This window comes from Triturus cristatus, chromosome 8 (assembly GCF_964204655.1).
Source record: "Triturus cristatus chromosome 8, aTriCri1.1, whole genome shotgun sequence".
NCBI classification, from domain to species: Eukaryota; Metazoa; Chordata; class Amphibia; order Caudata; family Salamandridae; genus Triturus; species Triturus cristatus.
The window spans coordinates 456,671,198-456,697,022 of record NC_140591.1 but is presented as its reverse complement, the minus strand read 5'-3'; the positions used below and the strand labels follow the sequence as shown (position 1 = coordinate 456,697,022).

General features: G+C 47.5%; 1 protein-coding gene across 1 annotated transcript in view; it reads right to left on the bottom strand.

Moving 5' to 3' along the window:
• Positions 1-25,825, bottom strand: part of RB1 (RB transcriptional corepressor 1) — a 1,278,597-nt gene that overhangs the window by 326,333 nt on the left and 926,439 nt on the right. The window contains exon 18 of the mRNA XM_085621884.1: positions 21,153-21,271. Coding sequence (XP_085478010.1) covers positions 21,153-21,271 — 119 coding nt within the window. The remainder of the gene's footprint in view (positions 1-21,152; positions 21,272-25,825) is intronic.

Here is a 25,825-nt window from a genome sequence, read left to right as displayed (position 1 = left end):
CCGTCTGGGAGTGAGTCGGGCCCTGGCTCCGGGCGGGAGCCACTGACGGGGGAGCAGAGTGTGGGACAGAGGTGAGAGCGCCCGCCTGGTGCTGAGTGGGGCCTGGAGAGCCCAGCAGAGACCTGGCCCTTCGCTACCCGTGAGCCCCGTCTGCAGATGCTCCTCTCCAGGGGACACAGCCCAAACTAACTTGGACCTTAAGCCGCAACTACTGGAACTGCGCAGGGGGGCGCTGACCCCGGGGAGAGCTGGCTGAATCGACGTCCGGAGCACATTGCAGACCTGACCCACTGCACTGGGGTTTTGGATGCGCTCACTGCTGCCTGCGCACTGACTATCTATGGAGTGGCTGGCAGAGGACAGTCGGCTGGGTGAGGTGGCCCCCGGGACCCACGTGTTTATTGGCGGTGTGGCTGCTGATGGTCCTCTGCCCCAACGCCTATCAGGTAATTGTGCTGCGGGAAACCCAACAGGCCGCGCGGGAAGGGACAATCCCGCGCCTGGCGGCGGCGATTACCATCAGGTGCAAAGTTCCCCAGATAAGTATGGGGGGCAGGGGCCCACGCACCACCACCCAGGGCAAACTGGACATTTATGCCTACGCAAAAGACTCACCGGCTTTGCCGGACCGCAGAGACACGCCAGACAAAGCTCCGGAAGGAGAGGGAGCAAATAAAGTGACGCTGGATGACATTATGGCCGCTGAAGATTGAAAAAGAGGAGCATGGCACACACGGACCACGCAGACCTGCAAGGACGTATTGAAGGGTAGCCAATAAAGAAGTAATGGACACGCCGCCGGATGGTATCCGATTATTGTGATCATCCCCATCTGATGGGAAGGCGGGCCAGGATCCGCGGTTGTAGGACTTGCCATGCGGCTAAAGCGAGGTTTGAATAAATAATGATCTTCAAGGAGGGGGTAGACTATGGCGTTCCCCGGACTTCTCACCCCCGAAACGCAAGTACTGTTACAGGGCTTGGGTATGAAGCGCTCTGCAAAGTTGTGGTGGTGGGTAGTTTTAAGTCCGTCTAGCAGGGAGGCAGGGAGGGGGGTGGAGGGTATGGGTACGTTGTTATGGTTATGTTTTCTATTGTTAGCACCTAATACGCAGGCACTCGGGTATGACACATTTCCAGACAGGGGTTTGTAATGGCACTGCTCATGTGAATCCGTCCTACCAACTACACACTCTAACTGTAATGGCAACACCAAACTCACAGCCATCTGAGCGAGGGCAGGTCTCTAACACACAGGTGACGTCCCTATCACTAATTACATGGAATGTACATGGCCTAGGGGATAAAATTAAAAGAGGTTTGGTATTACAGTGTCTTAAACGAAGTTCCCCGGCGGTGGTCCTGTTGCAAGAGACGCACCTCACTGATATCGCCTGTCGGGCGTTAGACAGGTGGGGGTTTAGGATGGTAGCCCACTCGGAGTTCTCGTCGGGATCCAGAGGGGTAGGTATCCTACTGCGAAAACAGTCACCACTCAAAATACATAGAACGAAGACTGACACAGGCGGCCGCTTTGTGGCTCTAATAGGTCAGTGGGAAGGGCACCCTATCAATATAGTATCAGTTTATGGTCCGCCCGGCACTGCATGCAGTCACGCTCCCAGCCCTCAGTGATTTCCTCCTCGATCTCCCGGAGGGAGAACTACTGATTGAGGGAGACTTCAATGCCATGGTGGATGGGACCTTGGACCGAAACCCTGCGAGGGAGCGGACCTCGGGGTGTCACACCTGGGGAGCTTTATGGATGCCCTAGGGCTTACGGACGTAAGGCGGCACCGCCACCCCGTGGCGCGACAATTCACTTTTCAATCGGGGGTACATAACAGCTTGTCCAGAATAGACTACTTTCTAGCATCCCCAGAAAGTTTAAAAAATGTGAACACAATTGAAATTCGACCCAGGGGCATTTCCGAGCATTCTCCAATTATTTTGACGTACACATATCACCAAGGGGGGCAGCGGCGGTGAATTTTTCCCATACTCCCTGGATACTTGGGGGTTCCCAAGTTCATGAAAACTATGCTCACCACAACACAACACTACTTCCAAAAAAATGTTACATTGGTCCACTCTCCGACCAACCTGTGGGAGGCCTATTAGACCGTGCTAAGAAGGCAGGCCATCGCTTCTATCACGGGATATAGGCGAGAACGGCAGCGGGAGCTCACTGCTATAGAATCGGAATTACAGAAGGCGGACGCCCAACACTCTCACAATCCAACTCCGGCCACGGCCCAACGCTTAAGCCTTCAACAACAACTACATAGGGAATATCTTAGGGAGGTGACTAAACTCAGACTTTCGGCTACGAGGCATAAGATAGATGAGACTGGCGATAAAGCCGGGAAGCTTCTGGCATGGCTTGATAAAAGGGAGCGAGACAGAAAGTGGATAGCGCAGCTTCAAACAAGGGATAATTTAAGAGTGACCGATCCGCGCGCAATAGTGCATATGTTAGCAGAACATTTCTAGCAGGTTTACACATCACTGTCAGAGATGTCCGTGAAAGAGGCGCTGACCTATATAGAAGATATTGCAATGCCCAAACTTACACCGGAGATGGCCCTTACACTGGAAGCGGACCTTACAACCGATGAGCTGCAGGTGGTGATTGGCTCCTTGCTATCTGGGAAAGCACTAGGACCTAATGGTATCCCCGTAGAACTTTATAAAAGGTTGGCGGGGACTGTGGCCCCGCACCTGCTTAATATGTACTGTGACAGTCTAAAAACAGGCGAACTCCCGCCGGATCAGTGCCTAGCCACAGTGGTGACGATTTCAAAGCCGGGGAAGCCCCCGGAGGACTGTGCCTCCTACCGCCCCATTTCCTTAATCAATGCTAGGCCAAAATTCAAGCAAAACTCCTTGCACTCAGGCTGACCCCACACCTCAAAACCCTGACTCACCCGGACCAGTCCGGGTTCATGCCCAATAGGAACACAGCATTGAACTTGAGGCGTCTGCATGGAGTGATGGCCTGCATACCTTATCTTCAAGAGCCAGCAGTTCTTCTGTCATTGGACGCCCGTATGGCGTTCGATATGGTGGAGTGGCCCTTCTTGTTCGCGGTACTCACGCACTTGGGCTTTGGCCCAAAGTTCTGCGCATGGGTACATCTCCTCAATACAAAACCACTGGCACATGTGACGGCTAATGGTCATCGCTGTCGCCGCTGTTATTTGCACTAGTCTTGGAACCATTAGCGGCATGGATCAGGTGGGAGCCAATGATCCGGGGCCTTAGGTGGACGGAAGGATGGGAGGACCGCATCTCGTTGTATGCGGATGACGTTCTACTTTACTTGACCTCCCCTAGACGACCCATTCTGGTACTCCTAAATATATGTGACCAGTTTGGTCGGGCGTCCGGGTACACTATAAATTGGTCCAAGTCGATACTCGTTGTGCTCCAGGGCCCGCCACCGCAACTCCCAATGGACTGCCAACTGCAGATCTCGGAAGACGTCTTTAAGTATCTAGGTATCTATATCACGGCGGACCCGGGCAAATTTGTTAAAAGAAATCTCATGCCTCCCCAGGAGCGTTTAAAAAGGGATGCAACTTATTAGGGGGCGCTGCCTCCGACGCTGCTGGGAAAGGCAGCGCTTTTTTAAATGATGGAGCTGCCTCGATTCCTGTACGCGCTGAAAAATACCACATACCCAGTGCCACCAGACTACTTTAAAAAGATAGCGGCTCAGGTCTCCGGGCTCCGGGCTGTTGTGGGGGAACAAACCTGCACGCATAGCACAGCGCAAACTGACTAGAGGGTGGTACGACGGCGGCATTGCACTCCCCGACATACAGCTATATTATTGGGTGGCCCAATTGAAAGTAATCAATCAGTGGATCCACGCTCCACAGACGCATCCCGCTTTCAAGGCAGATAGGCATGGACTGGGGGTTGAGGGCATGATGTCCGCACTTTATAACAGGAAGCGTACACCAGCCGTAATCGGACCCACAAGGCAGACTGTCAACCTATGGTATGAAGCACACGCTAAATTAGGCTGGAAGGGAACAATAACCCAACTTACCCCTCTGTGGGATACACAACGTCTGGGCGGCCTGAGGCATTACAAAGGCTTTGATAAGTGGGACGCAATTGGTATATCTACAGTGGGCGACATGTGGCACAAGGGGGAGGTAATTACATTTGAGCGCCTTCAAACGCAATATAAACTAGCGCCCTCTGAAAGCTTTAGATATCTGCAGATAAGGCATGCGTTACGGGCGGTCCTGTCACCCGGCGCCGAGGTTCCTGAGGCCACCCCCCTAGAGGATAGGCTGCTGACAGACTGTATGCATAAGCGGGCTACTTCCTTTACCTACCGAAAATTAGTGAACAATCTACCTGACCCACACGTGGCACTCAGGGAAAAGTGGTCCCGGGATATGGGTGACTTCAAGGATTCCGAATGGCGTGAGGCGTTGGCCTCCCCGCGGGAGGTGGGAATACCCTCAAGACTTAAACTAGTGCAGCTCAAAATTCTACATAGAACCTATTATACGAGATACACTCTTCACAAAATAGGTTCAGCATCACACCCATACTGCTTGAGACTATGTGGGAGGAGGGTACATTCTTCCATACTGTGTGGGAGTGTCCCAGGATAATGGAGTATTGGGTAAAAGTGATGAGGACCATATCACAGACGGTGGAGGTGTCGTTAGCGCCCGAACCCAGGAGATGTTTACTAAACGTATGGGAACCGAACGATCTTACGCGCCCAGGACAGGAGTGGGCCACATTGGGGATACTGATAGCGAAGCGCAACATCGCACAAAAATGGGGTGTGGGAGAGTCACCAACACTCACCGCCTGGTGTGGGGATCTGGATACTGCCATGGTGGCCGAAAAAGCAGTATTTATCAATCGAGGCTGCCCTAAGAAGTGGAGCAGGGTCTGGGGGGCCTGGAATAAATACAGGGGATACATCTGTGAGCCACCAGAGATACGGGCGGAGGGGGAGTCTGACAATGAAAATGAAGGGGAGACGGGAATGTAATGCATGGAATATTGTCTTCTGTTGTGGTATATGTAATATCCATAAGCCAATTGCCGAAAAACCGCTGATGTCTGGATATATTGCTTGTATGTACTACCTGATTAATTTGTGCCTTGATTATAATTACAATAAAAAGTTTATAATTTATTTTAAAAAAATATATGGTAATTAGGTGTAATTACAACTGGCATTGACAATCTACCTGTAAGTCCTTAGCATATGGTAGGGCATGTAGGTTTAGAGGCCCAGCAGCTTTGAGGCACTGAAGTGTGCACTACTATGTTGCCTGGTGTCATTTTAAAAGTCAGCCCTGCTTTGCAAGCTCCTTTTAAATTTAAATTACATGCAAATCTGACTTTGGATTTAAAGGTACTTCCTAAGTATTAAATTACCTTATTTTTTCATATAGGTCACCACCCCATAAGTCTATCCTAGGTGACCCCATGGTAGGGTGCAATGTAGAAAAAAGCAGAGACATTTTAAAAGATGTTTTGTATGCCCCGGTGAGGGAAAAACTACCAATTTTGTTTTCCTCCATAGTAGCATTTTAGTTTTATAGGCTAACATGGGAATACTGTAATACAGTGTAACTATTGACAAGAGTAAGCTAAAATTAATATTTCAAGGACATAAAAGATTGTTAAGAACTTGCCACTGTTGAATTTATCATAACTAATAGAGAAAAGAAGCTATAGAACTTTCCTCTTCTGTGAGTCAAAATCCAGCCTTCTACCATTCTCTTCTAATTGGCCAGCCCTGAACAGGCTTAGCCAAACTGCTTTGATGAGGTGATAATTGGGCTGCATTGAGGCCGAGGGTATCTGGTAGGAGGAGCTCTGCAGCAAACAGGCCAGAAGGGGGCTGGTAAACAAACTGGGCTTCAAAGAAAGCAGGACAGTAAGGAATGCCAGCCAGGCCTATCCCCTCTTCCTGTACCCCCACCCCCAGTCAGATGGGAGCCCTAGGAATGGAATTTGCAGGAGGTCTGGAAGGGGAGTGTTAATGGAAATGAGCCACCCAGGTAGGTTGGCTTAGCTAGCTCTTACTCCCAAGGAGAGAAATTCTTCATCCTAAATGTTAAAGAACAGTGCTTTGTGGGACAAGAATATGCCACACTTTTGAGGAAGTGTCATGCTTTCGGCTGGCACCCTGTACCCAATTGGACAGGGGTGTCCGTCCTACTTGTCACACTCAGAACTTTACATAAATATGTGAAAGCTGCATAGCAACTCAGATCTTCTGCCTGAAACTACAAGGAGAAGAAGGACTGCCCTGCAAAGAGCTGCACTCTGAAGGAATGCTCTTGTGGCAAACTTAGAACTGCAGCCCTCAGGACTTGGCCTGCTTCAAAAAGGATTAAGGAGTGGACTACCTGAAAGCAACAGGTTAACAGAGCTCACCTGCACCATGTCTCCCGAGAAGTCCCCAGCCTGGAGTGCATCCAGTGGATGTTTAAGGATTTGACCAGGTGGATAGTGGGAATTGTAGTTCCAAACGTTCAAGGACCATCTCAGAGCTTCTACACCCGCTGATTGTTTTTTTTTGATAAATGGAACCCTCAAGAAGAACTTCAGGAATAAAGTTCCACAAGTTTGGAGCAACCTGTAGAAAAAGCTCCATAAGGTGACCGACCCATTGACGAGTCAGGCCACCGATGTCAAACTGCGAACTGGATTTTAGGTTTGTCCTGCTGAAAGCTTCGGAGCTCAATACTTCCAGGATTTCACTGAGGTGCTGCATTGAGCCAAGCCGCCGTCATCAATTCAATTCCCAGTCTGAAGAGGAGCCTCGCTCAACGACGAGAGAAAAGCCTCAATGAAAGTTTCTAATTGCAAAGGTAAAATTTTGACCAGGGCTCCATCGCAGTCGGCCTCAAACTTTGAATTTGTCCTGGTCAAGCATAACCAGATGTCCCAAGTTGGTGCTACATATTTTTAAACACTATAAAGTGTTTATTCTTTATAAATTCAAAACTCTGGTTACCTACATTGGATTTTGTTTCGTTTTGGTGTCATTTTTATCGTAAAAATATTTCCCATTTTTATAAATTAGTTGTGGATTTTTATTGAGTGTTGTGTATTACTTATTTAATGTATTGGTGTTTTTAAATGCTTCACACACCTGTCTCCTAAGTTAAGCCTGCCTGTTTGTTGCCAGGTACCGAGTGTTGTGCAAAGGAATAATTTATCTAGACCTTATATTGAGTTGGTGGCCTCATTTCTAGTAGGAGGTGCAGACTTACGCCTACTAATAATCCACATTCCAACAGGTGTCTAGCTCCTTTCATTCTGGTGCCATCCGCGATGCTTCCTGTGCCGCTCGACGATGAGCCGATCATTATCTCTGATTCCAAACTGGCACAGTCTGATGTCGACCAATCTATACCTACCCCTAGAACCACCCTTCCTTCCTGAAGGGAGACATGAGGAGGAAGGGTTTGGTCCCCAAGAAGAGGACCCTAAGCCAGCACAAAACTGGTATGAGGGGCTGGGTGATGCCAGTGGCCTGGACACCTTCCTGGACTCTGGCTTTCGCCTCCAAGCCCCGTGTTGAAGGGAGGAATATTCTTCACTACCATGATGGGCAGGGTGGCAGAGGACTTTGACCTTCAGCTGGCTGCTGCTGAGGTAACGACAAATGTCTTGACAGAGGTACTTTACCATGAAGCCGGTTTGGCTAAACCACTGTTTCCCTTTAGCAAAGCCCTCACCGACATTCTCCTCGGAGCCCCGGATAAACCTTGCACAGAGGCTCCTGTGCAGTGCATGATTGCCTGACGCTTTCACCCCACCTCAGGAGACCAAGCCTTCCTCTCCCACACACCTGCTCAAAGAGCCTGGTTGGCACGCCTCAACATCTGAGGTCAACACAAATGCATTCCCTTCCTTGCCTCCAGACAGGGAATCTAACAGTCAGGAAACCTTTAAGAAGCGTATTGCGATCGGTGAACGCTGTACGTCTAGTGGGCTGATGGACGAGTTTCTTACCTTCCGTAACGCCTTATCTGGTAGAGACATGATCTAGCCGCAGATTCCTTACCTTTGAACTTCCAGGTGTCAGACTAGATCCATAAGATTTTTATTAGCAGTAGCCCTGCGCGCCGGTAGGTGGTGTCGGTCGACTCTGCGTGACGTCGTGTTTGTCTTCGTCACATCCGCGTCGCCAATATAACCGGCACCCAGTCGTTAGACTTTTCCCGAATTTCCGCGCCAGAAGCACGAAGCCATGAGTGATGAACATGGTGTGTTAAAGAATTAACAACCAGGGCCCTGAAGGGGAACATCCCAGACACTAAAAACAATTCTGCAGTGCGGGGAGGATGGGTGGGTCAGTAAGGAATATGCGGCTAGATCATGTCTCAATCAAATGGACAAGTTACTTACCTTCGGGAACGCCTTATCAGATAGAGACATGTGGCGGCAGATTCCTTACCTTTGAACAGATACCCAAGCAATACCATCCTAGAGGAGGGTCTGCGGAAAGGCTTAGACAGGAGAATTCTACAAAACAGAGCGACCAAACAGGCCTTCTCTGCGAACCTGGGAATCCAGGAAGTAGTATCTGGCGAACGTGTGCAGCGCTGCCCATGTGGCTGCTTGGCAGATATCAGAAACAGGGACACCATGCTGAGGAGCCGTGGTGGCCGCTTTTGTCCTGGTGGAATGGGGCCTTAGCCCTTCAGGGGGATCTTTCTTCGTTAAGGCGTAGCAAATTTTGATACAGAGGATAACCCAGCAGGATATAGTGCTCCTTTGGACAGCACACCTTTTCTTTGCACCCACGTACGCCATGAAGAGCTGGTCATCCACCTAGAACTCTTTAGTTCAATCGAGATAGAACGGTAACGCTCTTTTTGGGTCCAGATTAAGGAAACGCTCCTCTTCCTTGGAAGGGTGCGGAGGTACATAGAAGGTGGGAAGAGTAAGCAACTGTCCCATGTGAAAGGGTGTCACCACCTTAGGGAGAAAAGATGCCCTTGTACAGAGCACCACTTTATGCAAGAAGACGGTCAGGTAAGGAAGCTGTGATGACAGTGCCTGCAGTTCGCTCACTCTCCTGGCAGATGTTAATGTCACTAAAAAGTCTGTTTTGATGGTGAGCAGCCATAGAGGGCAAATGTGCGCATATCAAAAAGGTGAGAACCAAATTAAGGTCCCACTGTGGCATAATAAAGGGTGAAGGGGGGAACAAGTGCGTTAACCCCTCCAAGAACTTCTGCACCAGAGGAGATTTGAAAAAAGAAGGCTGATCAAGCAGCCGGAGGAAATTGCAGAAATATAGCCCTTTAAGGAGAGCAGAGCCCTGCCGGACCAAGGAAAAGTATAAACAGGAGGACATCAGAAAAAGATGCAGATGGAGGGTCACTAGACCGGTCTGGACAATATTTACAAAAACTGTTCCATCGGCAGGCGTATACCGATTTTGGGGGGGGGGGGGGGGGGGGGGGGGAGATTGGGAGGGACGCCTGGCTGCCATAATAACCTCACAGACTTTGGCAGGGAGGTCGAAAGCTGTCAACTGTCGCTGGTCAATCTCCACGCAAGGAGGCGGAGAGTGGACAGGTTCGGGTGGAGGACCCTCCACTGCTGCTGCGAGCGAAGATCCTCCTGAAGGGGCAACCTGACCGGAGGATCGATGCTCATGTCTAGAAGCTCTGGATACCAAACTCTCCGTACCCAGTCTGGCACCACAAGAATAACTTGTGCCTAGTCACTCCTGATATTCTTGAGCACTCTTGGCAGGAGTTGTACGGGCGGAAAGGTGTATAGAAGGCCTCAGCTCCACTCGTGATGAAAAGCATCGCTGAGTGAGAGCCGCCTTGGAAACTCCAATGCGTAAAACTGTTGACATTGCGGATTCTCTTTGGAGGTGTACAGGTCTAACCAAGGCTCACCCCACCGCTAAAAGAGACCGTGTACCACCTCCAGATGGAGACGCCACTCGTGATCCGCAAGGCACCTTCGGCTGAGCTTGTCTGCCCAAGCGTTCAGAGAACCGGCCAGGTGTTAAATCACCAGGGAAATGCTCTGTTGCTCCAGCTAAGTCCAGAGACACAGAGCGTCTTTCAGAGAGTCCACGACCCTACTCTGCCCTGTTTGTTGCAGTACCACATGGCGTTAGTTTTGCCCGTGAATGCCTGCACGAGCCTTCCCTTTATCGACGGCGAGAAGGGTTTCAGTGCCAGTCGGATCTCCCCACGTTCCAACAGATTGATATGGAGCTTGGCTTCCGCCGAAGACCAGAGTCCTCTGATCTTCACCTCCCCCAGATGGCCACCCCCTCCCAGAAGGGACGCATCCGTCACTACTGTGAGATCTGCGTGGGGAAGGGAGAGGGTTATTCCCTTCAACCAAACGCGGTCTGTTAGCCACCACTGCAGGTCTATCGCAGTGATCTTGTGCATGGTTACTAGCAGGATGCAGGAGGCCCAACAGCCTCAGAGTCATTCTCACTGAACTCCAGGATAGAGGCTGCAACATCAGTATAATAGCCTGAATATCCTGGACTCGCCGTTCGGGAGGATAGGACCAAAACTGCACCGTGTTCAGAACCGCTCAAATGAAAGGGAGTGTCTGAGAGGGGGTCAGGTGTGACTTCGGCACGTTGATAGTGAAGCCAGCAAATGCAGGAGGTTTGCCGCAGTCTGGAGGTGTGAGACAACAGTTTGGGGCGAGCCCACCTTCAAAAACCAGTTCTCGAGATGGGGGAAGACTGGAATCCCTGATCTCCGCAGATGGGCTGCGACCATTGCCATCACCTTTGTGAACACCCGAGGGGCGCTGGTGAGGCCGAAGGGAAGCAATGCAAATTGAAAGTGCTCGTGGCCCACTGTAAACGGCAGGTAGGGATGATGGGCAGGAAGGATGGGGATATTAAAATAGGCACCCTGCAAGTCCAGCCCTACCATCCAGTCTTCCGGGTCCAGGGCAGACAGGACCTGAGCTAGGGTGAGCATCTTGAACTTCTCCTTTTTGAGGAAGTAACTGAGGGCTCTGAGGTCTAGGATAGGACGAAGGCCTCTATCCTTCTATGGGACCAGAAAGTAACGGGAATAACAACCATTGTCTACTTCTTGCCCGGGAACCCTCTTTATAGCTTCCTTGGCCAACAGAGTCTTGACTTCCTCGCGGAGTAAGCCAAGGTGATCCTCCATCAGCCGATCGTACACTGGAGGCATAGATGGAGGGGTTGTCTCTAAGGGCAGGGAATAGCCCCTTACTATTTGCAATATCCACTTGTCCGATTTGATGTTTCGCCAGTAGTGGAGATGAAGGCGTACTCTGCTACCGACCAACTAAGAGTGATCCTGGGGGATCGGACTAGGAAGGTTTTGCGGTAGAGGAGGGAATCGTGGCTTGGCTTGACTTCTGCTTCCCAACCCATACGACCGGGTTGAATCGCGTCCATAGCCCCTCAGAGGTTGCTGACCTTGCGCGTCCCACTGGCCGGAGTAGGGTTGGCACAGTTGATAGCCCCTTCCATACCCACGAAAGGAGAAAAAAGCGGATGAGGCCCTAGGGAATGTGATGAGTCCCAAAGACTTAGCCGTGGCCTGCGAGTCCTTGAAACGCTCAAGGGCAGTATCCACTTTGTCTCCGAACAGACAGGAGCCATCAAAGGGCATGTCCATGAGGTTAGCCTGGACATCCCCCGAAAAACCAGATGTTCTCAGCCAGGCATGGTGACCAACGGCCAACGTCGTCGAAATCGCTCTGCTCAGCGAGTCTGTCATGTCCAAGCCACATCTGATGGCGAACTTAGCTGCATCTCTCCCATCTGAAATAGTGTGCAACAGTACAGCCCGGTCCTCCTCCGAGACTCTAGGTAGCCCTTGCGCACCCGTGTCCCATACTGAAAGGGAAGAGTAGCCCAAAAGGCATGGAGTGTTCACCGACCGCAATGCCAGACTGGCGGGAGAAAAATGTTTCTTTTTGAAACTCTCCAGTCTCTTGGATTTCCTGTCCGGGGGTGCGGAAGGGAACACCCATGGGAAGTTGAAGCATGGACCACCAAGTTTTGTGGGGTGGGTGGTGAGGAAAAGTGGGTTGCCCGTTTCTGGGCGATGGCGGCGGGCGACCGTCCTAGTCACAGGAACCCCTGTGATGGATTTGGACGAGGTACCCAGAAGGATGTCAGTTAAGGTTTAATTAAAGGGCAGTAGGGGTTCCGAGCTGGAGACCCCAGGCTGCAGGACCTCTGTCATGACATTAGTCTTAACCGCCACTGTAGGGAGCTGCAAGTCCAGGACCTCTGCCGCCCTAAACACCACTATGGCAAATGATGCTCCCTCATACGTAGCCAGGGTAAGGGGGGAAAGCATGCCAGAGTCTGGGGAGGTGTCCAAACCACTGGCATCACCCAACTCAACATACCAGTCCACATCTTACTGGTGCGGGATTTCTAAGGGATCATGCTCCCCCTCCCAATCCTCTTCCTCCATCCCTAACCCTTCAAAATAGGTGCCATCACGCCTTACTTATTTGGCGACAACTATTTTGGGACACATTGTAGATGGGGAAGGGGTCGAGCACCGAAGTTTAAGGAATGGCTTGCAGATTTGGTGTACTGTCAAGAGCAAACTACCACGTATGCTGAACTATTGCCTCCTGCCTCTAAGCCCAAAGATATTTGGGGACTATTGCAAGGCTATCTACTAGCCCAGGATTCCATGAACACATCTACCCCATAAGTGGCATTGTATTCGAAAGTGATGAGTGGTTTTTATTGGTAAGTGATATTAAGGACTGATGTACATATAAGATCGGGATCTTAATGTCGCCGCTAGTGTGTCACTGCCACCTGTGAATTTCTGTCTGTCTGGACATGAAACTGGACTTTGTATGTAGAAAAGGAGGTTGATTATACATGTATGGGATTGTTTGCACTGCCTGATATAACAATGCCTTGTTAAGCCTTGTTTAAAAACTCATAAATAAAGTTAAAAAAATATATATATATTTTGGGACACAGTGTTCCATGTCAGGCAACGGACAGGATGGTGGGTGAGAACAACCTCAGACAACCAGGCCCAGCAGTGACACTGCTTGGCAGTGAGTACCTCAACACCCTGGCTCAGTCACAACTCGCCGGGACAAATCTCTATGCGCTACAGATCTACTATTCACCAGCATCACAAGGTGGCTCTGAAGTCACAAAAATGCTTACCATCATGAGACTTTTTTGTTTGTGCGGATGGCCGCACAAGAAGGATGTTACGTTTTAAAAGTATGATTTAACACACAGCTGCCAATGGATTATTATCTTGGATATTCTCATGGGTTTGTTATTTATCTACTACATATTTAACGGGTGGTCCGTCATATTTTCCTGCTGTACGAACACGCATGACCGCTCATTGTCTTTCTTTTAAAAGTACCCATGATAACTGATGGGTGATATAAAGACAAGATTCACATGCAGGACAATACTAAAACAAAATTATGAAGCACTTCTGTATCAGGATGGTGAAGGGAGATGGCGCATGATGCCAATATGTAATTTTGAGTGGAGAGAGAGCCCTTGGAAAAGAGGAAGAACGCTTGCTCTTTGTTGGGTTCAATAAAAGTCTGCATTGCACTTACGGCCTCTTAATTCAGACTAATAAAACATACCCATGTGCATTTCCTCTTCAGTCTATCTCAATATTATAACATAAACTTGAAGAATAAACAGATGCCAAAATAAGACAATTCTGAATGGGTTCCGTCATGTGATACTGAAAAATGTATTTATACGTTACCAGACACGTGGCATTGTGATGAGCGCAGATACCTAGAAATTTTGATTAAACCACTGGCTATATTTGCTATTAGTGAGATAACTACTCAAGAAATAGGGGTAAACCTGCTAATGTTTTTATTTAATACAGAGCAGGCAACTAAATCCCTTGTACTGAGGGAAATAAAATCTTTCATGACAAATAAACAGCTATACTAAAATATAATATGTAAAACGTATTAGCTCCGTTATGTAGGCACATGTGATGTTGGGAAACTATGGTGTTCTTGATGCCTCTTTGCGTCGATTTATCTAAAGCAGAACACCATTTTTTCGAACGCCTATGTGACGCCTTTAGTATGCTTTTGCCACTATTCCTACCCAACTTACTGGCAAAACGAACGCAGGTAGGTTAATGGGCAATTTGACCAGGAGAGTGCTGTCTCTATTTCAGTCAGTCTAGGTGGGTCTCAATTTGCTCCTTCCCTCTGGAACTGCCCCCATTTTGTCCACAGCTCACCCCTTTCTGCAACACTCTTCAGTATCTTTTCTCATGCTATTGTTTAAGAGATTTTTCACTCCAGAGACCACCCTGCTGTTCAATTACTTCACAAAAGTTCAGATCGGTGTCTCTGCTTTTCTGACCTTATCCTCACAATAGTGGCAGCTGGTTACCTTTAAAAATTGGTGATGCTTAATCCTCGGCTTGAATTCCATTTAGCAAGCCTGATTTCTTCTGAGGGTTCGGGAGTCTCACACTCACTTCCAATCAATCTTACTCTCACGCACTCTCACTTACTGTTATTAATTAACATCCACTTGCTCTCATTCACACCTACACTTTACTCCCTCGGTCTCACTCAGTTCCACTTATTCTGTTCCACTCAATCATACCATGTCTTACTAATTTAGTCTCCCTCCGTCTCACTCTTACTCAGTCTCCCTTAGTACGTCTCTAAATCGCTCATTCTGATTCACTCAATCTCTAATTCCCACTAATTCTGACTCAATCAATCTCAGTCTCTCTCTGGCTCACTAAGTCTCATTCATCCTCAGTCTCACTCATTTATACTCAATCTCACTCTGACTCACCTAGTCTCAACTCAGTCCCACTTATTTGCACTCATTCTGTCTCACCTAGTCTCACTCACTCTGATTTAGGCAGTCTTGTTCTGATTCACTTTGAAACCGACAGTTTCACTGATTCTCACTCAGTATCACTCTGATTCACCTAATCTCACTCACGCAAACTAATGTGAACTCATTCTGACTCACTCTCACTCAGATAATCTCAACTCAGTCTCACTAGTTGTCACTCAGTCCCACAATCACTGACTCACGTAGTCTAATGTAGTCGAAATCATTGACTCACTTAGTCTCACTCATTCTGAATCACGCAGTCTCACTCTGATTCACTTTGACTCAACCAGTCTCACTCATTCTCTGACAGACCCAGACTCTGACTCTGACTCACTCAGTCTAACTCAGATTCACTGAGTCTCGCACACAGTAACATTCAATTACACTCACTGTAATTTTCCTCACTCACTCATTCATATTCATTTTTACCTCTGACTCACTCCTTCACTGACACTCTCGCACTTTCATTCACAAACGCAGAGGTGCTACACAGTCACATGTCATCCAACACATACACGCTGTCACCCATATGCACACACACACACACACACACACACACACACATTTAAGATCTTTCTTTATGTATCCTACTGGCAACTCAGGTCCTATTTGGACTCCTGCTCTTCCATTTAACCCTTCAGGAAGACAAACAGCTCCTTTCTGCTTTAAGCAGCACGGAAGCATAAAGCTGAAACCTCATACATGTGCAGTCGCAAGTACCAGGTTTCAGTATTCTCTTTCACCCCTTCTTTCCCAACTCAGTGACGAGGGTGGGGTGGCAAGCTGACTGGTGTGTAGCTATGGGCACTTCAAACCTTAAGCCTGAGGTGCCCATGCATGCCTTTAGCAGTGACGTTTTAACATGTCACAGATGAGAGAGGCACTGAGGCATACCAGGGCCCTGAGGCCAGGGCTATGATTTCACCAGCCCTGGACAATCTTTCTGATGGCTGGTGCCAACGCCTTCAAGCACCTCCACCAACCATCAGTTTCACCAACTGGCGCAGAACTCAAAGTAGGTAGGCATTTTTGTTTTTTTATTATACAAGAGTACATAATTACTCTTGGTACAATAAAAACAGCCAGGAAAGCAAGAATTTTTTAAATAAACTTTACTGGGTATTTCTTTACTCAGCCTGGGATGGAGTGGCAGCATGAGACATACCTAGAAAGCAAGGATAGCGTAGCTGTGGAGCCCACAGGGAGTGAAGCCACTGTCTAAAAGGCTGCTTCATTCCCTTTTCGGAGGGTGTCTTCAAGCCTCTTTGTAACTTCTGCTTGCCAGATGTAAGTTGTTAAAGTGTTGTTATGGTCCGTGAAGGGGGTCAACACTGAATGTTGGGCTAGCACATCTGTTATTCCCTACTGAACAGTTGTCTTGTATATTGTCTGTTTAGGGGCTGAGGAAGTTTGCGTTGTTTCAGCTGAGTTCGCATTTGAGCAAGTATACTATGGGCTCTTTGAAATAGGAATGGTAAGCAAGACTGGGAAGAGTGACTAATACTAGCCAATTTAAACTGGTATCTTACAATTGTCATTTGGGGACATGGTGTTGGGATGAATTGCTTTTGGGACTGTCGTTTGAAGTACTTTGAATCAGGATAAAGTTAGTTACCTATAGACGGATTAAGCCAGATTGGGTCTAAGGTTTAGTATTTGAAAATATGATATCACGAATTTGGGAGTGTAGGTGTTACAGAAATCGGGAACTCTTGTGTGCTTGTCGGGTGCCCTTTAGATACTTACAAAAATGGGATTGCTTGTTATGATCTGCATCCTGGCGTCTTTTCTAGCAAAAGAGAGCACTTTAGAGATAAATGGTGCGTGAAGCATGATGCAATCCCTGCCCGCATACTGTTTGAGGCAACATGCAGCATGAGGCAACATTCAGCATGAACAAACATTGGGGCCTTTCAACATTTGAAATTATTCAGCTATGCAGGCACACCTATAAATACATGGATATCTAACCCATTATCTTCCAAGTGCTGACGTGACTGAACAAATAAACACCTTAGACTTACGCTGTCCTGTTTTAGGTTTAAACCTATAATAACTGATAAAACTCCGCCAAAAGGGAAATCGCCTTCTGAGTAAACATGTAAACACTGAAAAAAACACCTGCACAACCACAAACTAATGCCATTCAAATACAGGAAAAGGAGAGTGAAAGAGGAGTCATTTTTAATTCTTCCTGAAGGGGCCAATACAATGTACCTTAGTTATACAAGGTAGCAGCAATAAAGACTGGGCTAACATTCTGCTTGAGTTTGTTGTTTAAGGCGGTCACTAAAATATTGTTTCTTCTTCCTGCTTGATTTTTTCAGTTTTATGGTCTTTGGTCTAAAGATGCATGTTTTAGGTTTTGTTTAATTATTTTATAAACTGTGAAGAATCAGGAAATATCAAAATCATATTTTATATTGTGGCTACGTTTGATTCTTTCACTGATAGGTAAAATGGCTGGTTTCATAAGAATCCTTCCCAATATGTACCATCTCATTTGCCCACAGAGAATGGGTAAAAACCCTTGATACAGTATTGATAGTAGGTGAATTGCCAAACACCTCAAGCTTTAAACATTCAATGCAATGTGTAGTGACAGGTATATGTGAAATGAGTGCTGTCACCAAGCATCTGGGATAGTGGTGAAAATATGACACTAGACTTTTGAAAAACATGGAATGCTGCTGCAAAACGTTCTTATCAAGTTCAACAAAGATTTGAGTGATATTATTTGCATTTGCAGTGATTCAGCTACGTATATATGAAAAAGTTGTGTGATGACCTGTCAAAATCAATACCTGAGCCTAAGTGCTTCCTTGTAAGAGATCCTTGCTAGATGGTATGCTGAAAGCACCTTTACAAAGAATGTTATTGACTTTTTAGTCCATTCTGGTGCAGTTTTGTTTTGTGTGGTAACTAAAATGCAAATATTTCTCATTTTGTGCTTTGTGTGGAATCAAAGAAAGTCATTCCAACTGTGTCATTAAGCTGGTATTCTCCGTTCTAGAGGCCGCTAATGCTATATTATCCATGTGGCAACCGTTTACAGAATCTTTGCCGAGTGCTGATGCCAAAGGCAAGAAATGTGAAGATCTTTGGTTGCATATTGATAGTGAGGTGAAAAAAAGTACACTCTACTGCATTCTTAGATTTTTACAGGAAAACAGGACTACTGTAGTGGAGATAATAAAATAAAAAAATAGTCTGAAAACACCCTGGTCTACCGAGTGTTTAGCATAATTGGTGTAGATGTTAAACATCTCCTTGAGAGTAGGCTGGGTGGCACTTTTAGTGACTTTGGCACCGCAACATGTTCCATGTTACAGTGCTTGCCACTTGGTAAGCAAAGATATGTTGAGGAGCAATTCAGGAACTTTTATTTTACAGTGTATGAGAATGGCTTGCAATGATACATAGAAATGTTCCTCCACCAACCATGGCACATGAAGTCAATGAAGCCTCACTGTGTTACTCTGCACAAGTTCTAGATCCCTTCCACTAAAGGGAATTTTCAACAGAGTTTCAAATGTGCTGCTTCATTTTTGGCAGCTGCACTCGAAGGGCATATGCGCCCAGTTCAACGCATATGTTGCAGAACCTGTCCCAGAAAATCGCAATTTTAGGTGCATCAGTATAGGCATGGAAAGCTATGTCAGTGGCCAGAGTTAGCAAAATGTGTACTGGCTGTTTTGGCGGTACCCGTTTCAAGTACTGATCCTGAGAAGGCCTTTTCACAGAAAAAGGTTTACATGGGAAGGAAACAGCAAGTGCGCATGACCAAAGACTCACTGAAGAAGTATTGTATGGTGTACTACAAGAAGTTTGATTTGTAAAAATATATTTGGACCTCATATACACTGAACGTACACTGTCTATATACCATGCTCTATCAGTGCAGAAAGCAAGCAATAATAAAAGCAAAACATTCCATAAACTCAGGGAAATCACTGTTTGTTGTTTTAATGGCACTAAAATGTGTAACCACTGTTTAAGGTATTTAAATCACTTGAAAACACTGAAAAATAAACACGAGAATTTACTAAAAATAGAAACTGAAAATAGGAAAGCATACTTCTACTGAATAAGGCTGCTTGGATAGGTGAGGGGGCTACAAATCAAAGCATACTTTTATTTATTGAAATTTTGTTCAGACATAAACATGGTATAAACAAATATGTAGTAGCAAACCACACAGCTTCTTTAGAGAATTGTATCTCTACATTGAGTATTGGTAAACCAGCACAAAAAAGAGTAGATTACATTGCTCCAGCAATTACTGCACCATTTGAAGATTTTTACACTGTATAATAAAACAAATACAGAGGTTGTATTAACCAGGAGTTGGCTTTGAAGATTATGGTCTGGTCAGGCAAGTCATTTAACATATTTCAAAAGAGAGACAATATCTATCTGCACATAAATATTACAGAGTAAGCTTCCCCGTACACAGGAGAGTAGTAAGCACAAGTTGGCGTGTATTTAGACAGCTAGCAAGGCAATGCTAGTTGTTATGTAGCTGGTGCAGCGTCGTCTGGGATAATATCGCCTCTTTCTCTAAGCCAGGTCGTAAAGGGTCCCCAAATGTCTTTCGGGCGAAATGCCATGGGCATAAGGTCCTAGAATGTGGCTAATTGCTCTTGACAATAAGCCATATCTTGCACCCAGGTAACTATTCGGGGGTTCTAGGGGTGCCCCAGTGTATAGACAGTCTACATTTTGCAAGTAGTAGCATCATAGCTATGAGTCAACGTTTCTCAGGAGGGGTCTCTTCAACGTAACCTAGCAAGGCTACCAGTGGTGTACGTTTCAGCGTTAACCCAGTGATCGCGTGTATCGTTGTGTACATTCTATCCCAGAATCCAGCAATGGATGGGAAGGCCCATGCAACATGTAGAAAGGTTGCATCTTTTCGCTTGCACTTCCAGCACTGTGTGTCTGGACGTAGCCCCAGCTTGTGTAATTGCAAAGGAGTGCAATACATCATATGTATAAATTTAAAATGAATAAGCCTCAGCTTGTAGTTCAGGGATAGGTGTCCAAGCTGGGAGCAACAGAATGACCATTGTTCGTCTGTGGGCAGTTCGTTAAAATCATCTCTCCATTGAGACAGGCCTTTCGGGGTAACAAATGGGGCACTTGTCTGCGTGAGGCTGTATAACCTAGTGATCAGTCTTCGAGGAGATGGGGTAGTCAATAAGTGCTCTAGTGGCGTCATAATAGCAGGAGCTGCTGGGAAGGTAGGGTGTAGTGATTTACAGGCGGCTCTGAATTGGTAATATGGAAGTAATTCCAGGATAGGTGTTGGATTACCTTCTTGGTTTTGTGGCGGCTCTAGGAATGTATCCGGTGGGTATAGGTTGCCTAGTGTTGAAAAGCCCATGTTTCAGCCTCGTGCTACAGAGCCCTTATCATTGAGAAAGGGAAAATGTAGATATGTGCAAGTGGGGTGGAGGGTGCGTATGGCCATGGGGTTTTGACTAGTTTCCTTAGACCATCCCAAGCCCCCGCAGAGTCTCGAGCGTGTTCACTTCACTAGCCATTCTATGATAGGGCTTGTATATAAGCTATATGTAAGGGGGTGGGATCTGCCACATCTTTCTCGATTGCCACATGTGGCTGAAAAGGGATGGGGTGTACCCAGAATTTAAGGTATTGGGCTTGCGCACATAATGCATAGAGTTCGAGGTCAGGGGCACCCAGCCCACCTCTGGAAAGTGGACGTGTCAGCAGTTCCCAATTTACTCGCAGCTGCTTTCCAGCCCACACCAGGGCAATTATGATAGAGCGGAGGGATTTGAAGAAAGCTTGGGTGAGGGGGATGGGTATATTAGCACATAGGTATAAAGATTTAGGGAGGACTATCATTTTTTATGGCAATCCTACCAGCCAGGGATGATGGCAAAGCCGCCCAGAGTTTCGACTTGCGCTCCAACCAGTTCAGCAATCAAATCGAAGCGTATTTATCTACAGGAATATGGTAGGTTAGTATGAACATGTTGCCACTAAAATATTTTGTTAGCTAAGTAGCTGAACATTACAATATTGTGTAAAGATACCCGAATACATAAATAAGCAGTTTCTTCACTTCAGGCTTTGGTGTCTCCTTCCAAATAGTTCAGCTATGTGAGATGACATTTCTACAGACAAGCGCCTTTGAAGATTCATAACAAGCCACTCAGTGTAATCAAGTCTTCTCACGACAAAAGACTCATGCCACTATGGTTACTTCGTTTGCTCACTTCTTAAGTAGTTTACTTACAGATCCGCTGCTGTATGATTATGTTCTAGGGGTTGGTTAAGGCTGCTGGTTGGTTCAGGTTGATCTACATGTCCTTCTCGTTCCCTCGACTGCTTAATTAATTCAAATATTGGTGACTCCTAAGGAAACAAAAAACATTACTCATGTAACAATTCTTTGATTCAATATTTGCAAACGTTGAAGTGGCTGCTTTATTTCTGGTTTTCTTGTTAAATTTACATTCTGCAAACGCAAACAATGAACATATTGAGCAAAGATATATAAAAAGGTTCTAATTAAGCTTTGAGGGGCATGTCCAGTAGAGTAAATATAATCAATTACTATATAAAATGATGTGCTGCTCACAATCAGTATACACCTAACATGTGGATAACCAAGCAAGTACATCAATGTGCACCTAACATGGAGGAGGGACAATGTTAAGAATGAAATTATTCTTTAAGTGGGAAAATCAGCATAATGTATGTATATATATATAGATATATATTCATTTCGACAAGTTACGTCAACCTTTATGAACGATCTTTAAATAAAAAAATAAAAATTATGCATGCAGTTTTTATCAGAGGTGTACCACTTTCAAAGCACATATTACTTTTCTACTGTCCTGAAGAATTACGTGTCTCACCCAAGGGTTGTGAAGGGTAGTCTGGATCCATTTGGAGCGAGTCATTGCATTTTGGTCTTTCCTCTACGTATGAAAATACCATTGATGCACACCTATCAATAGAACCTCGTCCAATACCGAACAATCTAGGAGGACGCAGGCCAACATGGCTAGACTGAGAAAGAAGGCAAACCAGCGGTAATATAATACTGTGACCTGCAGAATAACAAACAGATTATGGCAGACGATGCATTGCCACACCACCTTTTCTTATGATTCAATAACATTCTCAGTGGCAGCTACTGGGGCCAATCTCCTGAGAAGTGTGTGGATGACAAACAGTGGTACACAATGTATAGCGTAGCTAAAATGCAAGATCCAAAACACATTCAAACAGGTCAAGACTCCAAACAACATTCTGCACAAACAGTGAGACCACTGACCACGAGCTAAAAACAGAGAGGGCAGAGAGCCTCACCGAGAAACAGGAAGTCTAGATGACAACCGCAGACACGTGAAAACAGAGGGACCTTCTGATAACATACAAAAGTGAGACGGAAGTCTCACATGGGACGAAAGATAGGTCAGTGGAGAATTGCGAGACTCGACCTTTCACCCACCAGTTTAGATTTCTTGCTTGTTGAAAAACTGACAATTACCATACAACAGCCTGCAGCAATAAGGTCATGAGACGGGGATGCTGGTTACTGGAACGTGACTAAATTCACACCCTCTTCAAATTTCCACAATAGAGAAAACCAAAATAGGTAAAAACGTTCTGCACACAAATTATATGAGTTACAGAATCTCACACGCTCTGATCAGACTTTAACTTGTCAGCACCGGAGCCATCTGTTCCTTCTATGCCCTCACCTTTGTGAAAGCGACAACTAGCAAACATCAGCCTACTCTACTGACTGGAAGACAACAGCCTACAGTAAGGACAGAAGACACAGACCTGGATTAGTGTGTGTGTGGAGTGGGGGAGGGGCCCCAAAGAACAAGTTACTTACCTTCGGTAACGATGTATCAGTAAGAAACATTAGTTAGTTGGATTCCTCACCTTAGAATATCCCAAGGCGTCAGGCTGGATCCGTAAAGTTTTTCGTCAGCAATACCCCTGCGCGTCGCTAGGCGTCATCTGCGACTCCGCGTCCGTCGTCGGCGTCAGGCGCCGGGATTACGTCTGAGTACTTATACGCCGCCCTCGCGCGCTGACGTCAGTTCTTGCACATAGCTTTCCGCGCCAGGAACGCAGAGCCATGCTGGTGCCAAAAAATACTAGGGCCCTGAAAGGGATGACCTCAACCCTAGATATCGGTTCGCAGAACGGGGAGGATGGGTGGGTCTGTGAGGAATCTAACTAACTAATGTTTCTTACAGATACATCGTTACCGAAGGTAAGTAACTTGTTCATCTGAAAGAAACACGTTAGTTCGATTCCTCACCTTAGAATAGATACCTCAGCAATACCAACCCCGGTGGTGGGTCTGCGAACCAAGATCACACCAGAAAGTTGTAGAACAGGACGGCCGAAGAAGCCGTCTCTCCGGACTTGGCTGTCCAGGCAATAATGTTTAGCAAACGTGTGCAGCGAAGGCCCACGTTGCCGCCTGACAGATGTCCGGCAAGGGGACTCCCAGTCCCAGGGCAGTGGAAGCCGCTGTGGCCCGAGTAGAATGGGCCCTCAGCCCTACAGGAGGGAGTAAAATGCCTTGATACACAAAACGACCCACCGAGAGATGGTTCGTTTGTGCACCGCTCGTCCCTTCTTAGCGCCCACGTAACCAACAAAGAGGTGGTCGTCCACCCGGAACTGCTTGGTGCGATTCAAATAGAATGACAGCGCCCGTTTTGGGTCCAGACGGTGGAGCCTCTCTTCCTATTTCGAGGGATGCGGAAAGAAGGTGGGCAACATTACAGACTGCCCAATGTGAAAGGCAGTCACCACCTTAGGAAGGAAAGAAGGACGAGTCCTGAGAACAACTTTGTCCGGATGGACAGAAAGTAAAGGAGGCTTGGAAGAGAGAGCCTGGAGCTCACTCACCCTTCTAGCAGAGGTGATGGCCACCAGGAAAGCAGTTTTAAGCGTCAAAAGACGAAGAGGAAAATTATGAAGTGGCTCAAAGGGAGCGCACATCAGAAACGTCAATACCAGATTCAAATCCCACTGAGGCATTACGAAAGGGACAGGAGGAAACATGTGAGTAATGCCCTTGAAGAAGCGAGAAACAACAGGGGATTTGAAAAGAGAAGGCTGATCGGGAAGCCGTAAGAAAGCAGAGATAGCTGAAAGATAACCTTTGAGAGTGCCCAGAGCAGAGTCCTGCTGGGCCATGGAAAGAGGAGAACCTCAGAAAAAGGGGCGGAAAGGGGATCCACAGCCTTCGCTGTGCACCATGCCACAAATTTATTTCACCTGCAGGCGTATACCGATTTTGTGGAGGGACGCCTGGCTGCCAGAATAACATCACAGAGTTCAGGAGGCAAGTCAAATGGCATCAACTGTCGCTGCTCAATCTCCACGCATGGAGGTGCAGACTGGACAGGTTCGGGTGGAGGACCGTCCCCTGCTGCTGTGACAGAAGGTCCTCCTGAAGAGGCAGTCGTACCGGGGGATCGATCGCCAGACTGAGTAGCTCGGGATACCAGTACCTTCTCGCCCAATCCGGAGCCACCAAGATGACTTGTGCCCGGTCACGTCTGATTTTCTTCAGCACTCTGGGCAGAAGTGGTATAGGTGGAAAGGCATACAACAGACCGCAACTCCACTCGCGACGAAAGGCGTCCCCGAGCGAGTGCCACCTTGGAAACTCCAACACGCAGAACTGCTGACATTGCGCATTCTCTTCGGTGGCGAATAGATCTAACCAAGGCTCTCCCCACTGCCGAAAGAGGCCTTGCACCATGTCCGAGCTGAGACGCCATTCGTGATCAATCATGCACCGGCGGCTGAGATGGTCTGCTCTGGCGTTCAGAGAGCCCGCCAGATGTTGAACCACCAGGGTGATGCCCTGATGTTCCAGCCATGTCCAGAGGCGCAGAGCCTCCTGACAAAGGGTCCACGACCCCACCCCGCCCTGTTTGTTGCAATACCACATGGCGGTGGTGTTGTCCGTGAACACCTGCACTACACTTCCCCGGACAGAGGGAAGGAATGCCTTCAGTGCAAGTCGGATCGCTCTCAGCTCCAAAAGGTTGATATGGAGCCGAGACTCCGCCGGAGACCAGAGCCCTCTGATCTCCGCCTCTCCCATGTGGCCCCCTATCCCAGGAGTGACACATCCATCACTACTACGTGCTTCGGTTGGGGTAGGGAGAGGGATCTGCCCCTGACCCAATCGCGGTCCGTGAGGCACCACTGCAACTGCCTTGCAGTGCCCTCCGAGATCAAGACACGGTTGGACAGGTTGCCCCGATGCTGGGCCCACTGAAACTTCAGGTCCCACTGCAGCGCCCGCATCTGCCACCTGGCGTGATGTACCAGCAGGATGCAGGAGGCCATCAGACCCAGAAGTCGCAGCACCAACCTGACCGAAACCCGGGATAGCGGCCGAAAGATGGGAATCAGGGCCTGAATATCCCGGACCCGCTGTTACGGAGGATAAGCCCGGAACTGCTCCGAGTCCAGAACTCCTCTGATGAAGAGGAGCTTCTGGGAGGGACTCAGATGCGACTTTCGCACATTGATGGAGAATCCCAGCGAATGCAGGAGGTCGGCCGTAGTCTGAATGTGGGAGACGACTGCCTGGGGCGAGCCCGCCTTCAATAACCAGTCGTCGAGATAGGGGAAGACTGGAACCCCCAATCTGCGCAGATGAGTTGCGACCACCGCCATCACTTTCATGAAAACCCAAGGGGCACTGGTGAGGCCGAAGGGGAGCACGGTAAACTGAAAATGCTCCTCGCCCACCGTGGACCACAGGTAACGCCGGTGGGCCGGCAGGATGGGGATGTGAAAATAAGCTTCCTGCAAGCCCAACGCTACCATCCAGTCTCCAGGGTCTAGGGCAGCCAAAACCTGAGCTAATGTGAGCATCTTGAACCTCTCCTTCTGGAGGAAGAC